Below are 17938 nucleotides of genomic sequence, written 5' to 3'. Positions count from 1 at the left end.
TTCCCCGCGGTCCTCCTGGGTCCCCTCCCTGCCCCACTCCCCCAACCCCGCGCCCCCAAGCCCACTGATCTTTAACCTTCTCTGCGTCCCCAACCCCCGGGCGCCCAGGGGAAGGAGTCTGCGAGGCGGCCTGGGCTCCCCCACTCCTTCCTCCCGGCTTCCGCGCGCCTCCCGGCCCCGCACCGAGTTACCGCAGCAGCGGCCGCTACCACTGCTCCTGGAAGTCCTGGCGCCGGTCGTCGGAGAAGTCGGCGCGGAAGCTCCAGAGTCCGTCCAGCTCCTTGCGCTCCCGCGACGGGCTCTCCAGGGGTTACAGCGCCCCGCCCTGCGGCGCTAGCGCGCAGCCACACACCTGCCGCGCAGGCCGCCGCCAGTCCGGAAGCCAGGCTGCCCGCTCTGCCGCTCGGCTTCCGGCTGCGGTTAATAGAAGCGCGGGAGGTGGCCGGCGGGCGTGTCGCTGGACGTACTGAGGCCGTCGGCGCCATGTTTGTTGAGGGCGAATGCCAGGTCTGGAGGGGAGGGGGGCCCGGGCGCTACAGGGTGGGGCCAAGGGCTGGGAACCCCGGGCTGGGCCTTTGGCGAAGTTGGACCCTCACACGCAGCCCGTCAAGAAGGGCGAGGTCTTCTCCCCGCTCCCGCCAAGGCTGGACGATCCAGGGCGCAGGCCAGGACAGAATCCCTGAGATCTGGGATTCCCCAGTTTCGTCAAGGAGCACCTCCGCTCGCTTTCCCCAGCGCGACTCCTCCCAGCAGACCCCAGCGGAACCTCTTCCATGCCTGCCGGGTGCAGCGGTGGCTCTCGCCTGTAATCCCAGAAGTTTGGGAGGCAGAAGTTGGTGGATCACTTGAGGCCAGTCTGGCCAACATGCCGAAAACCGATCTCCACTTAAAAAAAAAAAAAAAAAAAAAAAATAGCTGGGCATGGTGGTGCATGCCTGTAATCTCAGCTACCCGCGAGGCTGAGGTAAGAGAATCACTTGAACCACGGAGGCGGAGGTTGCAGTGAGCTGAGATGTCACCATTGCACTCCAGCCTGGGCGACAAAAGCGAAACACCATTTTTTGTTTGTTTGTTTTTTCTGAGACGGAGTCTCCCCCGTCACCCAGGCTGGAGTGCAATGGTGCAGTCTGCTCATTGCAACCTCCATCTTCGAGTTCAAGCAATTCTCCTGCCTCAGCCTGCCAAGTAGCTGGGATTACAGGCCCGAGCCACCACGCCCGGCTGATTTATTGTATCTTCAGTAGAGACGGGGGTTTCACCATGTTGGCCAGTCTGGTCTTGAATTCCTGACCTCGTGATCCGCCCGCCTCGGCCTCTCAAAGTGCTGGGATTACAGGCGGGACACACGGCGCCTGGGCTTTTCCACCATCTTTTTTTTTTTTTTGAGACGGAGTTTCACTCTTGTTGCCCAGGCTGGTGTGCAATGGCGCGATCTCGGCTCACTGCAACCTCCGCCTCCTGGGTTCAGGCAATTCTCCTGCCTCAGCCTCCTGAGTAGCTGGGATTACAGGGACGCGCCACCATGCCCAGCTAATTTTTTGTATTTTTAGTAGAGACAAGGTTTCACCATGTTGCCCAGTCTGGAGTGCAGTGGATATTCACAGGCGCAATCCCACTACAGATGAGCATGGGAATTTTGACCTGCTCCATTTCCAGCCTGGGTTGGTTCACCCCTCCTGAAGCAACCTGGTGTTCCCTTGCTCCTGGGAGGTCACCATATTGATGCCGAACTTGGTGTGGACACCTGATTGGCATAGTGCACTACAGCCCAGAACTGCTGGGCTCAAGCGATCGTCCCACTTCAGCCTCCCGAGTAGCTGGGACTACAGGCACGCACCACCGCGCCCAGCGAAGAAGCTTCATTATGTTTAAGTTCTCCTCCTTCGGGTTTTGTTTTATTTTATTTTATTTTATTATTTTTTTTTTTGAGACGGAGTTTCGCTTTTGTTACCCAGGCTGGAGTGCAATGGCGGAATCTTGGCTCACCGCAACCTCCGCCTCCTGAGCAGCTGGGATTACAGGCACGCGCCACTATGCCTAGCTAATTTTTTGTGTTTTTAGTAGAGACTGGCTTTCACCATGTTGACCAGGATCGTCTCGATCTCTTGGCTTTGTGATCCACCTGCCTCGGCCTCCCAAAGTGCTGGGATTACAGGTGTGAGCCACCGCGCCCTGCTTTTTCTTCCCCCTCCCCGCGCCCCCCCTGCAACCTCCGCCTCCTGGGTTCAGGCCATTCTCCTGCCTCAGCCTCCTGAGTAGGTGGGATTACAGGCATGCGCCACTATGTCCAACTAATTTTTTGTAGAGACGGGTTTCATTATGCTGCCCAGGCTGTCCTTCAACTCCAGGATCAAGTGATCCTCCCACCTCTGCCTCCCAAAATGCTGGGACTATAGGCATGAACCACCATGCTGGCCTCTTTTTTTTTTTCTTTTGAATGTTCAATGTGCATCTAGTTATCTTTGTTTAACTTATAAAATGTTACAAAGAACGAGATGTCTTCAATGTGGTTAAGCTGTTGCAGTAAAAAAGCAAGACTGTCTAAAAAGGAAGAAAATAAACTTTTCAAAAGAGCAAAGAATCCAAGCTAACATTGCCCTCCATCTTCTAAAATTTAAAAAAACAAAAACAAACAAAAAAAAAACCTCAAACCAAATTCACAGAAAATAGTAGAGAACAGAATAAGTCAGCTGGTCAGACGAACGGCCAGGGGAAAAGTCTGGTTTTGAAATATGCTGAGAACCTCAGAATCTTATTAGTATTAGGTTTTGTTAATTTCAGGAGATAAAATGGAAAATAAAACAAAAACTTCATGTGACAGACATTCTGTACTAGATGGGGAGCCATTAATTTGAAATATCCTCAAATCTGTAAGCAAAACAATTCCCTGGGTAACCCTAGAAAATATTTTGAAGGCTCGGAAAGACCTAAAGGGACTCTGAAATGAGCCCTGAAATTCCCATGACTGACTTGTAGTTAGCAGCTGGTATGTGGAGCCAAGCAGAACCCACACCTGGGAATCCTTTCTGTGCCCTAGAGGTAGTGACTCCTAGGAGTGATATGGACTACCAGAAAAGTGCTTGAGATGCTGCTTATGATGCTATGTTGTTGACGTGAAAATAGAGAATGGGAACCTTGAGGGAGAAGGAAACAAGTGTACTCATCAAACCAAGCAGAAATTACCTAGTACTTCTTAGCAATGGAAGAAACCCACATATAAAACAATTAATGTGACCTGAGTCCATGGGTGAGAATAAATAAATAAATAAAAATAAAATAAGAGTGCTGCCTGTCAGGTACAATGACCCAAGCCTGTGATCTCAGCTCTTTGGGAGACTGAGGAAGGAGAATCACTTGATGCCCAGAGTTCAAGGCGGCAGTGAGCTATGATTATGTCACTACACTCCAGCCTGAGTAACAGAGCAAAACCCTGACTCTTAAAAAAAAAAACAGCTGAGCACAGTGGCATGGTGCATGTAGTCCTAGCTACTGGGGAGGTTAATGCAGGAGGATCTCTTGAGTCCAGGAGTTCTAGGCTGCAGTGAGCTATGATCATGCCACTGCACACCAGCATGGGCAACAGAATAAGACTCCATCTCTAAAAACATATAAAACCAAGGTTGGATCCAAGATGGCCAAATAGGAACAACTCTGGAGTGCAGTTCCCGGCGAGAATGCAGAGGGTGAGTGATCATTGCATCAACAAACAATTTTTACTGCCCACAGACCAGGAGATTCCCAGGATGAAAAGCACCACAAGTCTCCACCACGGCTGTTTCAGCCAGTGCAGAGGGTCTCCGCACAAAAACTCACACAAATCAGGGCGGCCATTTCATCAGGCAATATCCATGAACATAGATGCAAAATACTGGCAAACTGATTGCAACAGCACATTAAAAAGCTTATCCATCACAATCAAGTAGGCTTCATCTTGGGGCTGCAAGGCTGGTTCAGCATATGCAAGTCTATAAACATAATTCACCACATAAACAGAACCAAAGACAAAAACCACATGAGTATCTCAATGGATGCAGAGAAGGCCTTTGACAAAATTCAACAGCACTTTATGCTAAAAACTCTCAATAAACTAGGTATCAATGGAACATCTCTCAAAATAATAAAAGCTATTTACATCAAACCCACAGCCAATATCATACCGAGTGGGCAAAAACTGGAAGCATTCCCTTTGAAATCTGGCACTAGACAAGGATGCCCTCTCTCACCACTCTTACTCAATAGAGTATTGGAAGTTCTAGCGAGAGCAATCAGGCAAGAAAAAGAAATAAATGGTATTCAATTAGGAAAGGAGGAAGTCAAATTGTCTCTATTTGTAGACAACACAATTGTATATTTAGAAGACACCATCGTCTCAGACCAAAATCTCTTGATACTGATAAGCAACTTCAGCGAAGTCTCATGATACAAAATCAAGGTGCAGAAATCACAAGCATTCCTATACACAAATAACAGACTTAAAGAGAGCCAAATCAAGAACGAACTGCCATTCACAATTGCTACAAAGAGAATAAAATACCTAGGAATACAACTAACAAAGGATGTAAAGGACCTCTTCAAGGAGAACTACAAACCACTGCTCAAGGAAATAAGAGAGGACACAGATGGAAAAACATTCCATGCTCACGGCTGGGAAGAATTAGTATTGTGAAAATGGCCACACTGCCCAAACTAGTTTATAGATTCACCGCTATCCCCATCAAGCTACCTATGATCCTCTTCACAGAACTGGAAAAAAACACCTTAAACTTCATATGGAACCAAAAGAGAGCTCCCATAGCCAAGTCAATTCTAAGCAAAAAGAACAAAGCTGGAGGCATCACACTATCTGACTTCAAACTATACTACAAGGCTACAGTAATCAAAACAGCATGGTACTGGTGCCAAAACATAGATATAGACCAATGGAACAGAACAGAGGCCTCGGAGGCAATGCTACACATCTACAATCATCTGATCTTTGACAAACCCAACAAAAACAAGCAATGGGGAAAGGATTCCCTGTTTAATAGATGGTGTTGGGAAAACTGGCTAGTCATGTGCAGAAAGCAGAAACTGAACCCCTTCCTGACACCTTATACTAAAATTAACTCCAGATGGATTAAAGACTTAAACATAAGACCTAACACCATAAAAACCCTAGAAGAAAACCTAGGCAAAACCATATAGGACATAGGCATAAGCAAGGACTTCATGACTAAGACACCGAAGGCATTGGCAACAAAAGCCAAAATAGACAAATGGGATCTAATTAAACTCCACAGCTTCTGCACAGCAAAAGAAACAATCATTAGAGTGAACTGGCAATCAACAGAATGGGAAAAAATTTCTGCAATCTACCATCTGACAAAGGGCTAATATCCAGAATCTACAAAGAACTAAAACAGATTTACAAGAAAAAAACAAGCCCATTCAAAAGTGGACGAAGGACATGAACAGACACTTTTTGATTCCTCAAGGATGTAGATATAGAAATTCCATTTGACCCAGCAATCCCATTACTGGGTATATATTCAAAGGATTATAAATCATTCTACTACAAGGACACATGCACACAAATGTTCATTGCAGCACTGTTTACAATAGCAAAGACCTGGAACCAACCTAAATGCCCATCAGTGATAGACTGGACAGGGAAAATGTTGCACATATACACTATGGAATACTATGCAGCCATGAAAAACGATGAGTTCGTGTCCTTTGTAGAGACATGGATGAACCTGGAAACCATCATTCTCAGCAAACTGACACAAGAACAGGAAATCAAACACTGCATGTTCTCACTCATAGGTGGGTGTTGAACAATGAGAACATATGGACACAGGGAGGGGAGCATCACGCACTGGGATCTGTCTGGGGGAAATAGGGGAGGGACAGCACGGGGTAGGGAGTTGGGGAGAGAGAACATGGCAGGAAATGCCAGATATAGGTGATAGGGAGGAAAGCAGCAAATCACACTGCCATGTGTGTACAATCTTGCATGTTCTTCACATGTACCCCAAAACTTAAAATGCAATTTAAAAGTAAAATAAAAAGATTTAATGCTGTAATTCTGACCATGTAAATGATAGTCATTCCTGAGCTATACAGAATGTATTTTCTTTTCTTTTTTTTTGAGATGGAGTCTCACTCTCTCACCCAGGCTGGAGTGCAGTGGTGCCACCTCAGCTGGGTTCAATTCCCCTGCCTCGGTCTCTTGAGTAGCAGGGATCACAGACACCCACCACCACACTCCACTAATTTTTGTATTTTTAGTAGAGATGGGGTTTCGCCACGTTGGCCAAGCTAGTCTTTAACTCCTGACTTCAGGTGATCCACCCACCTCAGCCTCCCAAAGTGCTAGGATTACAGGTGTGAGCCACAGCACCTGGCCTATACAGAACATTGTTATTTGTCTGTACACAAGGATAAAGCTTAAATTTTCAAAGTGAGCACACTAGGCAACCATTGCCCCGATCTAGAAATAGGACAGTAAAACAGAAGCTCCCAACACCTTATGATTCTCCTGTCAACCCTGTCCTCAGTAATCAACCTGCTATCAATCACTGGTCCTCAACTTTTTTGGCACCAGGGACTGGTTTCGTGCAAGATTTTTCATGGACGGGTGGGTAAGATGGCTTCTGGATGAAACTGTTCCACTTCATTAGATTATCATAAGGAATGCGCAATCTAGATCCCTCACATGCAGTTTAGGATACAGTTCATGCTCCTGGGAATCTAATGCTGCTGATGATGACAGGAGGCGGAGCTTAGGTGATGTATTAGTCCTTTCTCATACTGCTATGAACTGTCCAAGAATGGGAACTTTATAAAGGAAAAAGGTTTAACTGACTCACAGTTCCGCAAGGCTGGTGGTTTCACCCATGATTCAATCACTTCCACCTGGTTTCTTCCTTGACATGTGGGGATTATAGGGATAATTCAAGACGAGATTTGGGTGGCAATACAAAGCCTAACCATATCAGGTGGTAATGCTCACTTGCCCACAGTGCACCTCCTGCTAAGTGGCCTAGTTCCTAATGTACTAATCCATGGCCACGGTCCGGATCCATGGCCTAGGGTTGTCAAACCCAGCTGTAGATAGCTTTTGCCTGTTCCTGAAATGTATATACATACATATTTTTGTGAGGTATCTGGTTTCTTTTACTGTTTTCTAGCTTTTTAAGATGAAAGCTTAGATCATGACTCATCTTCAATCTTGTCTAATATTATTTAAAACTATAAATCTTTTGTTAGCTGCATTTGGCAAATGTTTGTGTCACATTATCATTCATTACAAAATAGCTTTATGACATATTTTTATTCCTAATTTTTCTCCCTTGCATTGTGTTCAATATGTTCCTTACAGCAGTCCTTAGAAATCTGCTGATACTTTTATATATTCTAAACAATAGCTGCAGTTGAAATAATCACCTGACTAGCTGATAATAGTCATTCTCCAAGATTTAGCAAACTTCTGTATAGGCTAAACAGATACAATAGGAGCCTCTATCCTCAAACTTCCAGCATTTTGTTCTTTGAGACAGGGTTTCCCTATGCTGCCCAAACTGGAGTGCAGTAGCTATTCATAGGCATGATTAGAGCATACTGCAGTCTCGAACTCCTGAGCTCAAGCTATTCTCCCACCTCAGTTTACCAAGTAGCTGGAACCATAGGTCCACACCACCACATCCAGCTAATCTTTCAGGATTTTTGATAATGACCTCTCCAATTTTCCTGGAGATGTAGCATTGTTGTGGTTGTTACTATCCTGGCTCCTACTTGGCCCCTGTAATGGCCAGGGAACCAAAGCGGAAATTCTGACAATAGTCAAGTATGTCATTCTCAAATATACACACGGAACAAGAAAAATAAACACAGGATAGGTCCAAAGGCTTAGTGAGCTGCTTGAGAAACAAGCTAGGGTTCAAATTCCAGTTATCACCTGATCTAAAAGCCAACTGCCACTAGCACAGTCACAGACTTAAGCCTCATAGTTCACTAATTCTCATTAAATATGTATTTAACCCATCCATTGAATTTTTAATTTCAAGTTTTCTTTATAACTATAAATTCTATTTTGGAGAATTCCTAAGTATCTGCCCAATTTTTACTTTATTTTAAATTTTAATACAGACAGGATCTTACTATGTTGCCCAGGCTGGAGTGTAGTGGCTAGTCACATGTGCTCATCACAGCAATTCTGGCCTCAAGTAATCCTCCTGCTTCAGCCTCCCAAATGGCTAGGATTACAGGCACATGCCACAGCACACAGCTGCCCAGTTTTTATACACCTTGCCATTTGATCATTTTTGTTACCCTTTTATTACATTATACATATTAAACAGTCGTTTCAATTTCTGTATCTGATAACCCTGGATCTGCCATCTTTGTAGAGTTTATACTACAATTTGTTTTTACTTTTGTTTATGATGTCATCTCTTTTGGCAGAATAGGTTTGTTTCTTGGCTGCATCTCTGAAGACAAGACTTCCACTTCCATCTCCCAATTGGAATCATGTTTCATGGTAAGCTCTAACTGCAGACTTGTAAGTCTCCATAGTTGAGGAAGATGAGTTCTGGGGATGAGGGTTGAAAGAGTATCAGCATGCAACAGAGAAAGGCAAATGAGTTCAATGTTGCTGCTTGTGGGTTTGGTGGCAAAAGACTAGAAGGTTACAACAGAACTCTGTTTTGGAGCAGGAGTTATGCAAGGGAACCCAGACCTACCTATACTTTTCTGGCTCTTATAAGTCCAAAATGTAACAGGAACCCTTATTCTCAGTAAGTGGACTTTAGCAGTGATGCCCTGTGAATGCTCTCCAAATAAACCTCAGTCACGGTGCTGCAGGCATAAACACAGGGGATCTTGAAGGCAATGCCCTTGGTTGTAGAACTACTGCTGTATGCCAGTCTCTCCCTACAGCTGCCACCTATAACTTGCTCCTCAGGCAACTTAACACACTTAAGAGTAACAATCAGCCAACAAATTAGAAATATATCAAAGATTCAAGCTGACGCAGGGAAAGAAAAAATATCACTTAGTCAAAATTTATTTCAAGGCCTGAAAACATTCAGACTAATCAAAATGGTACTACTGTAACTTCTTATAAAATTAAAAAAATATATAGACACAATTAACCCCTCAAACACCACACAGTCCGATTCTCAGAAGCAATGGCTATTTAACAAGATGTAAAGGGACAATAACATATCAACGAACTTTCACACACCTAAAGAGGGCATTTAGTAGCAAGGTATTCAGACAAAACACAAACATTTTCATATTTCCCATGTTTGTTAACTTTGCCTCATAAAGCCACTGATAATTGAGGTTTCTTTCAAGTATAGGATTTCAAACATTAAAAACTGTTTTTGACATTTATAAAGAAATAAAAAGTAAAACACAATCCAACTGTATTTATGACTCCCTCTTCTCCAACAGCTTTAGATGTTTTTCTGAATACTTTTTTACACAAAATAAAGTATTTTTATTAAAATCAGTTCTCATTCATTTATGCAGATTAGGGGAAAATGATTCATAACTAATTAACTTTAAAATTACCCTCTATATTTCTATCTCTATTCTCCTATCACCACCAAATCTGTTGCTACAGTGAACAATGATGCAATGTACTATTTGAGAGGGCCCAAAGGAATCTGTAATCTTAATTTCCCACATATTAGTTAATTGGAGGAAAAATCCACAGTATGAAGACTAGTTAACTAAAACTTTATGCTTTTATCTCAAGCTACAAGTACTTTTTAGACTAGCATTAAATTATATTGCACATATACAGCTACACAAGTTTAGATTTGCCTTGGAACAAAATTAATTTCAAGGCCTTAAATATTAAAAATAAATAATTTTCTAATTATTTCATAGTTTAATTGGCTCTTAAATAATTTTGCTAGTGAGGGAAACATTGTGTTCTTTAAAAAATTGGTACATGTAAATGAGTATGTGCTCACTTAAATCTTGAGAAAACTAAAGATAAAAATCTGTTTTGTTTTTCCTAAAAAAGGAAAAAAGAAACAAAGACAAATGTTGAAGAACAAGAATATTTACCTTTAAAAAGAAGAAGCATTATCCAACAAAAAGGAGCCATACAGATTTAAAAACACTTATTTTACTGTCTTCAACAACAACAACAAAAAACAGATAGGGGAAGTCCAGAGGACTTAGAACTGAAGTAGCTTTATACAAAATGAAGATGGTACAATGATGTGACTTCAAAGAAAATAGCTAAAACAAAATTTCACAAATATCTTCATGTTTGTAATTTATTAATGCACAAAATATCAAAAATACAAAGTCTGGGTTTCTTCCCTGTAGGTTTATGATAAACTATCAATTTTCTATATAATGCATTTCCTTTTTGTTTTGTTTTTTTATAGAGATGGGGGTCTCACTATGTTGCCCAGACTGGTCTTGAACTCAAGCAATCCTCCCACCTCGGCTCCCAAAGTGCTGGGATTACAGGCGCAAGCCACTGCACTTGGCCTTAATGCATTTACTTTGTTTAGAAGTATACACTATAGAAGTACATACATGCTGGTATTTTACCATGAAAATTTCATATTTCATCTCAAACTAGTGACTTGCCTTTTCACCCATACTTATACACAAGTAATACCTTTCTAGTGGTATATTTTAATCAATATGTATTTTTAGAATCTTGATTTTTAAATGAATCTTTTTAGTGCTATGATATGATGGGCTTCATTTAAAAGTTGAAGCATGATATGGTAACTACATTGTACTGTTTAATTCACAACTGTACGAAAGTGTTTGATTCTTAAAACATAACCAAGATGAGAATGGACAGCAATAAACACAGAAACACTAGAAAACAGTGAATGAATAAATACAATTTTTCATCAGTGGCCATTCATTGTTTTGCTTTTGGAAACCTGAAAGAAACTGTCTTCTTTGATTTTCAAATGTTCTGGTAAATCTAGTTGTTTCTTAGCTTCCTCAATATCACCTTGAATTGCTGAAATAAGTGACTCTGCAGAAAGAATATACCAGATTAAAATGATGAAAAACTGTTAACATTACTTTTTACTACTCCTGTTTAGCCTCGCCTAAAGACTCATAGGCTGGCAGTATCTCTGGCACAGGGTAGATACGCAGTAAATGTTTGTTCCATCACTCCTTCCAGGCCTAAGTCAATGGTACACAAAAGACATGTCCCTAGGCCAGGCGTGGTGTCTCACATCTGTAATTCCAGCACTTTGGGCAGATCACCTGCGGTCAGGAGTTTGAGACCAGCCTGACCAACATGGTGAAACCTCATCTCTACTAAAAATAGAAAAATTAGCTGGGCGTGGTGGCGCGCACCTGTAATCCCAGCTATTAGGGAGGCTGAGACAGGAGAATCCCTTGAACCTGGGAGGCGGAGTTTGCAGCGAGCTGAGACTGCGCCACTGCACTCCAGTCTGGGCTAGGAAGAGCAAAATTCCATCTCAAAAAAAAAAAAAAAAAGATATGTCCCTAATCTTATAATTTAAAAGAAAGGCATAGGCAAAAATATCAAATGGAAGAAACAAGCATTCACTATTCTTTTTGGTTGGTATTTATACTTGTAAAAGATACTTTACAACAGAGTTAAAAGTATCACACTACACTAATAGATACCTGATAACACTTGTTTCAAATATTCTCTCATCTACTATATCTCAAACATCATCACACATTTTGAAAGATTTCATTAACTTCTTACTGCTGGAGAGAAGCAGCCAGCCTGCTAGGTTGGAAGCTAGGCTCCCTTACTTACTCTATGACTTTGAGAATGTTAATCTCTCTGTGCCATCTCCTCATCTGAGAGACAGGCAATAAAATCCCTCAGAGGTAAAAGAAGATAAATTAATGTAAAGCATTTAAACGGTGCCTGGCATATATTAAATGCTCAAATGCTATCTGTCCTGCCATTATTTATTACTGGTAGTAGCGGTAGAGGTACCTGCGGTAGCAGTAGTAATATTTAAGAAGATTAAAATAAGAACTTACCTAAAGAATCAAAGTTCTTTTCTGGTCTGAGGTAGCCAACAATGGCCACATTGAGGATTTCCCCATAGAAGTCCTCTTTGAAGGTATGCATGATATGTGTTTCCTATAGTCAAGAAATGTTAAAAAGAATGCTATCAGATTACAGTGTACCTGAAATCTGAAATATATCTTAATGTTTATGGTGGGTTAATTTAAATGAAACAATCAACACTCTTTAAATTTTTAATGATTTAGGTTAAAATCTAGGTGCAGTTTTCCCTAAATTTTCCCAGTGTTCCTATTTGTGCCCCAGTCTTATAAACCTAACTGAGTGAGGTGGTAGCATCTGGCATGATTTGCCGTTACTTAAAAAAAAAAAACAAAACCAAAACCTGACATGTATCCAAGGAAGCATCTTACCAAGGTGAGAAAACAGGACACCAAACAGAGAATAAGAAAAGTATTAAAAGATGTTACTACTAAACAATTAGTTGTAAGGTCAGTCAGGTCTGCACATCTCTGACACACAACAAGTATGGAAACTTCAGAGTTTGGCAGAGCTGAGAACTGATGGGACAGGAGAGCCATGCAGCTTCCTGATCAGGGAGCAAAGTGGCAAAAGGGCATAGGGCATGTTAAAGCAAAATGCTGCATGAGGTAGAAAGTGCCCTAGAATCTAGTTCAGCTAAATAATCTGGGCAGTATTGTGGTTAAGAGCACCGATTTAGAGTCAAGTCTGGATTCCCATACTTGGTTAACTGTATGACTAGCTTTTTGTGGGGCTTAGTTTTCTCGTCTGTAATGGGCAGGGGGCAGTGTGAGTTAGAAGATACATAAACTGCCCCATGGCTTTGGGGCTATGAACCAATACATCTGATGTGTATTCTTTCTTTTCAGTAAACATTTGAACAATAAAAAAGAAACTAAGATATTTAAGACCAGCCGGGTGCAGAAGCTCATGCCTGTAATCCCAGCACTTTTGGGAGGCCGAGTAGGGTGGATCATTTGAGGTCAAGAGTTCAAGATAGGCCTGGCCAACATGGTAAAACCCCATCTCTACTAAAAACAAAAATTATCGGGGCATGGTGGCGCATACCTATAGTCCCAGCTACTCAGGAGGCTGAGACAGGAGAATTGCTCAAACTTGGGAGGTGGAGGTTGCAGTGAGCAAAGATCATGCCATTGCACTCCAGCACTCTAGCCTGGGCAACAGAACAAGACTCCGTCTCAAAAAAAAAAAAGATATGCAAAACCATGACACTGACAATTACAAGACATTATTGAGATATTGAGAGAAATGGCAAACTTCCCAAACTAATCTATGAAGTCAATGCTGCCCCAACGAAAATCCTTGTGAGTTTTTAAAAATAGGAGAACCTGACAAGTGATTCCAAAATGTATATGGAAAAGCCAAAATTATCCAAGAAAATCTTAAGAACAAAACTAGAGGGCTTATACAACTAGATATCAAGACCTATGATAAGACAAGCAGACCAAGTATGTATAAGTTTATTTTGGATTCACACACATGTAAGGTCACTTGATTTATGTCCCAGGTAATACTGCAGCACTGTTGTGAAAGGATGGTATTTTCAATGAATAAGCAGGTCAATCCTACATCCATGAGGAAAAAAGTATTCATTTTAATCTCTACCAGATACCATACTAAAAAAAAAAATCAATTTGAAGATATGTCAGTTAATTAAGCTTTTAGAAAAAAAACACAAACAAGTATCTCATTACTTTGGAGTAGGCAAAGATTTCTGAAACAGATTATATAAAGCATTAGCTATTAAAGAAAAATTTTGAATTGGATTATATTAAAAATTAAGAACCTCTAGGCTGGGTGCAGTGCTCATGCCTGTGATCCTAGCACTTTGGGAGGCTGAGGAAGGAGGATTGCTTGAGCCCAAAAGTTTGAGACCAGTTTGGGTAACATGCTGAAACTTCATCACTATAAAAAAAATTTTAAGATAGCCAGGCATGGTGGCACATGCCTGTGGTCCTAGCTATTCAGGAGGTTGTGATGGGAGAATCACTTCAGCCCAGGAATTTGAGGCTGCAGTGAGCTGAGATTGCCATTGTACTGCAGACTGGGTGACAGAGCAAGACCCTATCTGGAGAAGAAAAAAAAAACCTCCGTTCAACACACCATTGACTTTAAGAAAAAAAAAAGCAACATGATGAAAGAAATTTGTAATACAGTACACAGTTCCAACAAAGAAAGTAGATCTAGTTGTGTCACGAAGAACTTATTTAAGGTCAGTAAGACAACACATTTTTTTTAAGGGCAAAGGACTTGCACAGGCAGTTCACAGATGTCCGTTACTGGCAAAGGCAAGGAAAAGTTCAATTTTCCACTGGTAAGATATGCCTGCAATTCAAATTCAATTTTTCCTAACACTCAAAAGGCATTTGTTAACTGGCTCTATTATAACATTTTTGTTATCTGAGTAAAGAAAAATTAGTCATGGGATATTGTCCCCTCCCCTTCTTTTCCTTCCTCATTCAACAGAAAAGTATTTTGTGATCTTTCCATTGTTTTCCTTGTCTCCAAACAATAATTTCCAAATCATTAATACTCAAAAATAACTGAATACTGAGCAAAATGTTAAGCAGTTCTTGGTCGTTACTATTGCTTATACCAGCATTTAACTTCGTAGTTTTCCAAATGTGACACACTTCACTTCTATTAACTCGACGCAGAACAAAATTTAGATTAACTGTATTTTGCTTTTGCCACACATTTGAGCTGACAAAAGGTTCAGCCAAATCTAACAGATAAAACACTGAGGTTGTGTGGGTCCTGTAAAAAGAGTAGGGCAGAAAAGTATACCATACCCTCAGGTGGTTTAAAAAGGAAGGAGAAAAGCACCAATCAGGGACTAGATCAATAAGCACCATACAACCTGTTTTATCTTAAGAGGGTGACCAACTAATTGATGTATGAAGTAAACGGTAAATGAAGTGCACTAATTGCCGCAAGCTCAATTTTATGAAACATGCTTTTAAATCATTTTTATCTTCGGTAAAGTCAGTCTTTCATAGACAACAATTATCAAAGTCAGTATTATAATTTTGGTTTTTAACTCTATTTTCTACATAATTTTAAAAACAAATGCATAAAAAAATTATTAATCTTTGTTATTGGGTACCACAATATATAAGGATATAATCTGAGCTGGACGCAGGCAGTGGCATGCACCTATAGTCCCAGCTCTCTGGAGGCTGAAGGAGGATTACTTGAGCCTATGAGTTTGAAGCTACAGTGTGCTACAACCTGGCCTGTGAACAGCCACTGCACTCCAGTCTGGACAACATAGTGAGACCTTATCTTTTACAAAAGAAAAAAAATGGATGCAATTTGTGAGTTCTGTATGCTATTGAAATTAAGTTGGTATAAACTCGAATTAAACTTCTAGAACTTCAGGATGTTAAATATAAACCCCATGGTAACCACAAAGACAGTATCTATAGAAATACATAGAAAGTAATAAGAAAGGAAATTAAAATATGTCGCTACAAAAAAAATAAAAACTACTACAAAGGGCAGTAATGGAAGAAGTGAGGGACATGACATAAAAGTTGTAAGGCAAATAAAAAACAGCAAAACAGAAGTCCCTCCTTATCAGTAATTACTTAAAATGTTAATGAATTACACTCTCCAATTAAAAGGCAGAGATTGCCCAAAATTCCAGTATTTGAACCACGTTGTGATTACCACTGATAAGCTATTTCTTCACCTAATGCTATAATACATTCTCTAAGTCATCATACCATTTTCAGTTACAGAGCCAAATATAATGCTTACCACGGATTTCTTCGTATTCTTGTAGTATGGGTTCCAGCCTATGCTCACCACCATCTTATGAACATCTCCACTTCCAACACTGGCCCAACCATAATAAATGCCAGTGGATATATCAGCTGGAAGATTATCTACCACTTGCTCAGGAAAATTAGCTAAACAACAAAAGTAAATATTTTGAGTATTATAAATTTTGTATTAAATGTCTGTAGCCAGGTGCAGTGGCTCATGCCTGTATTTCTAGCACTTTGAGGGGCCAAGGCAGGAGGCTCATGTTAAGCTCAGGGGATTGAGACCAGCCCGGGTTTAACGTAGTGAGATCCTGTCTCTACTAAAAAATTTAAAAATTAGCTGGGCATAGTGGCCTGCACCTACAGTCTTAGCTACCAGAAAGGCTGCGGCAGGAGGGTCACTTGAGCCCAGCAAATGGAGGCTGCAGTAAGTTATGATCGCATCCCACCACTGCACTCCAGCCTTGGTAACAGAGCCAGACTCTGTCTCAAAATAGTAATAACAAAAACCAAACATTGGTAAAATCACATGCAAAGCTAATAACGTAAATCATTACATTCACAAGACTCCTACGCTGTCTATAATTATCAATCCCATCCTTCCATTTTCCGGCTCAGATTTCCCTCTCCTGTCCACATGATTAGGTTATGAATAAAGTACCAGGTAAGTGTATAAAGCTCTCCAAAAAAAAAGCCATACTCTTGGAGTAGGAGGAAAAACACAAGTACGAGAATAGACGGATTTTTTTCAAATCTGTTCTTTCCTAATCAGGTACTGAATCACTTGAAAAGTTTTTCTTTTTTTTTCTTTTTTCTTTTGAGACTGTCACCCAGGCCGGAGTGGTATGATCTGGCCTCACTGCAGCCTCCACCTCCTGGTTCAAGCGATTCTTCTGCTTCAGCCTCCTAAGTAGCTGGCATTACAGACACGCGCCACCATGCCAGGCTAATTTTTGTATTTTTAGTAGAGACGCGGTTTTACCATGTTGGCCAGCCCTATCTCAAACTCCTGACCTTAGGTGATCCACACTCCTTAGCCTCCCAAAGTGATGGGATTACAGGCGTGAACCACCACGCCCGGCCAATTTCTTATTGAAAACACCAGCCTAGGCCCCAAGCTCAAGGCTGACTTAAGTCAAAACGCAGCCCTGGCGTGTACTAAGGATGAATTCCAGTCAGGTCTCAATTACTGAAATTAATGTAGACAGACTAAGATTAGCTGACTCTCATTCAACTATGTCATCATCTGGACACTATATAATTACAAATTGAAAACAAAACCACCTTAGAGCCAGCTTTCGAGTTCACCCGATCTGGCCCACGTTACGTCTCCAATGGGCAAGACAAGCGCCATGCTTGGCCAACTGTACCTTGGCTGGCCAGGGAGGTGTTAACGGGGATCCAGCGATACATCACCAGCTTCCCGCCCTCACCGCCCCTCAACCCCGGTCCCGCGGAGCTCGGAGCCAGGGGCAGGACCAGCTCCCTCAACCTGAACAACGGTCCTTAGTCGCAGAGGAGGAGCTCGGAGAGGAAGAAGGGTGTCCCCTCTGCCGCGGCCCGGAGGTCCCACGACCCGGCCCCGAGACTGCGGCTGCCGTCTTCCCCGCTTCCCACGTGACCCACACCGGGGACCTCTTGCCGCCCCGCTCACCTGTAGGGATGCCCAGCTGCTTGGAGCCACGGCCGAAGCCATGCACCACTTGGCCGCGGCAGAAGTAAGGCAGATGCCTCATAATGCAGTCCGCTCGGGGCATCGGCTGCGGCCCGGTGCGCGCGCCCTGTGGAGCCGCCGTTGACTCAGTGCCTGGACCCCGGACCAGCCAGGGGGCAGGAATGTGAGGGCTGCCTGCCGCGTGGCGCAAAGGGGCCGGGCGACGCCAACGACACGCCGCAGCGGATCCCTGACGCCGCCGACCCAACAAAATACGCCCAGCAACTCCGGAGCTGCGTCTCCGCGAGGTAGCAGGGCCTACAACAGAAGTAATTGCCGGTGTGGGCGGGGTGTGGGGAGGGGGCGGCCCGACGCCCAAAGCCCGTCCCCGCGCCGCCGGCGTGTGCTCGCTTCCACAGCAGAACGCCTACGCCCGTTCGGCTTCCGTAGCCGCGCCCCCCCCAACACCGTAGCCTCGTC

At 42.6% G+C, this 17938-nt stretch overlaps 2 protein-coding genes across 12 annotated transcripts in view; both read right to left on the bottom strand.

The window, feature by feature from the left end:
* Nucleotides 1-10601, bottom strand: part of LOC118154017 (uncharacterized) — a 64805-nt gene extending 54204 nt beyond the window's left edge. For 8 of the 11 annotated variants that reach the window (XR_013533111.1, XR_013533109.1, XR_013533110.1 and 5 more), the window contains exon 1: nucleotides 192-10601. Coding sequence is in view for 1 of the 11 variants with exons in the window: in XM_078367189.1 (XP_078223315.1) it covers nucleotides 192-485 (294 nt within the window). In the remaining 10 variants the exon portion in view is untranslated. Of the gene's footprint in view, nucleotides 1-183 lie in introns of all 11 variants that reach the window. The other 3 variants (XR_013533112.1, XR_013533117.1, XM_078367218.1) reach the window with 1 other exon arrangement.
* On the bottom strand, nucleotides 9031-17897 carry RFK (riboflavin kinase). The gene is made up of 4 exons (XM_002742880.7): nucleotides 17459-17897; nucleotides 15797-15948; nucleotides 12007-12109; nucleotides 9031-11005 (listed from the first exon to the last, which is right to left on the bottom strand). Exons 1-4 carry the CDS (start codon nucleotides 17559-17561, stop codon nucleotides 10875-10877), a joined length of 489 nt encoding a protein of 162 aa, XP_002742926.3. The 5' UTR covers nucleotides 17562-17897; the 3' UTR covers nucleotides 9031-10874.
* Nucleotides 17898-17938: the final 41 nt, after the last annotated feature.

This window comes from Callithrix jacchus, chromosome 1, assembly GCF_049354715.1.
Source record: "Callithrix jacchus isolate 240 chromosome 1, calJac240_pri, whole genome shotgun sequence".
Taxonomy (NCBI): domain Eukaryota; kingdom Metazoa; phylum Chordata; class Mammalia; order Primates; family Cebidae; genus Callithrix; species Callithrix jacchus.
Note: the sequence above shows the minus strand (reverse complement) of the source record. Positions and strands in the feature narration are given on the sequence as shown.

Bases quoted from the DNA above. Each gene is read 5' to 3' on its own strand.
- RFK (XM_002742880.7), bottom strand. From the start codon at position 17,561: ATGCCCCGAGCGGACTGCATTATGAGGCATCTGCCTTACTTCTGCCGC. The intron at 15,949-17,458 runs GTGAGCGGGGCG...TTTGTTGTTTAG, and splicing joins GCAGCTGGGCATCCCTACAG to CTAATTTTCCTGAGCAAGTG. The intron at 12,110-15,796 runs GTAAGCATTATA...TCTTGACTATAG, and splicing joins AGAATACGAAGAAATCCGTG to GAAACACATATCATGCATAC.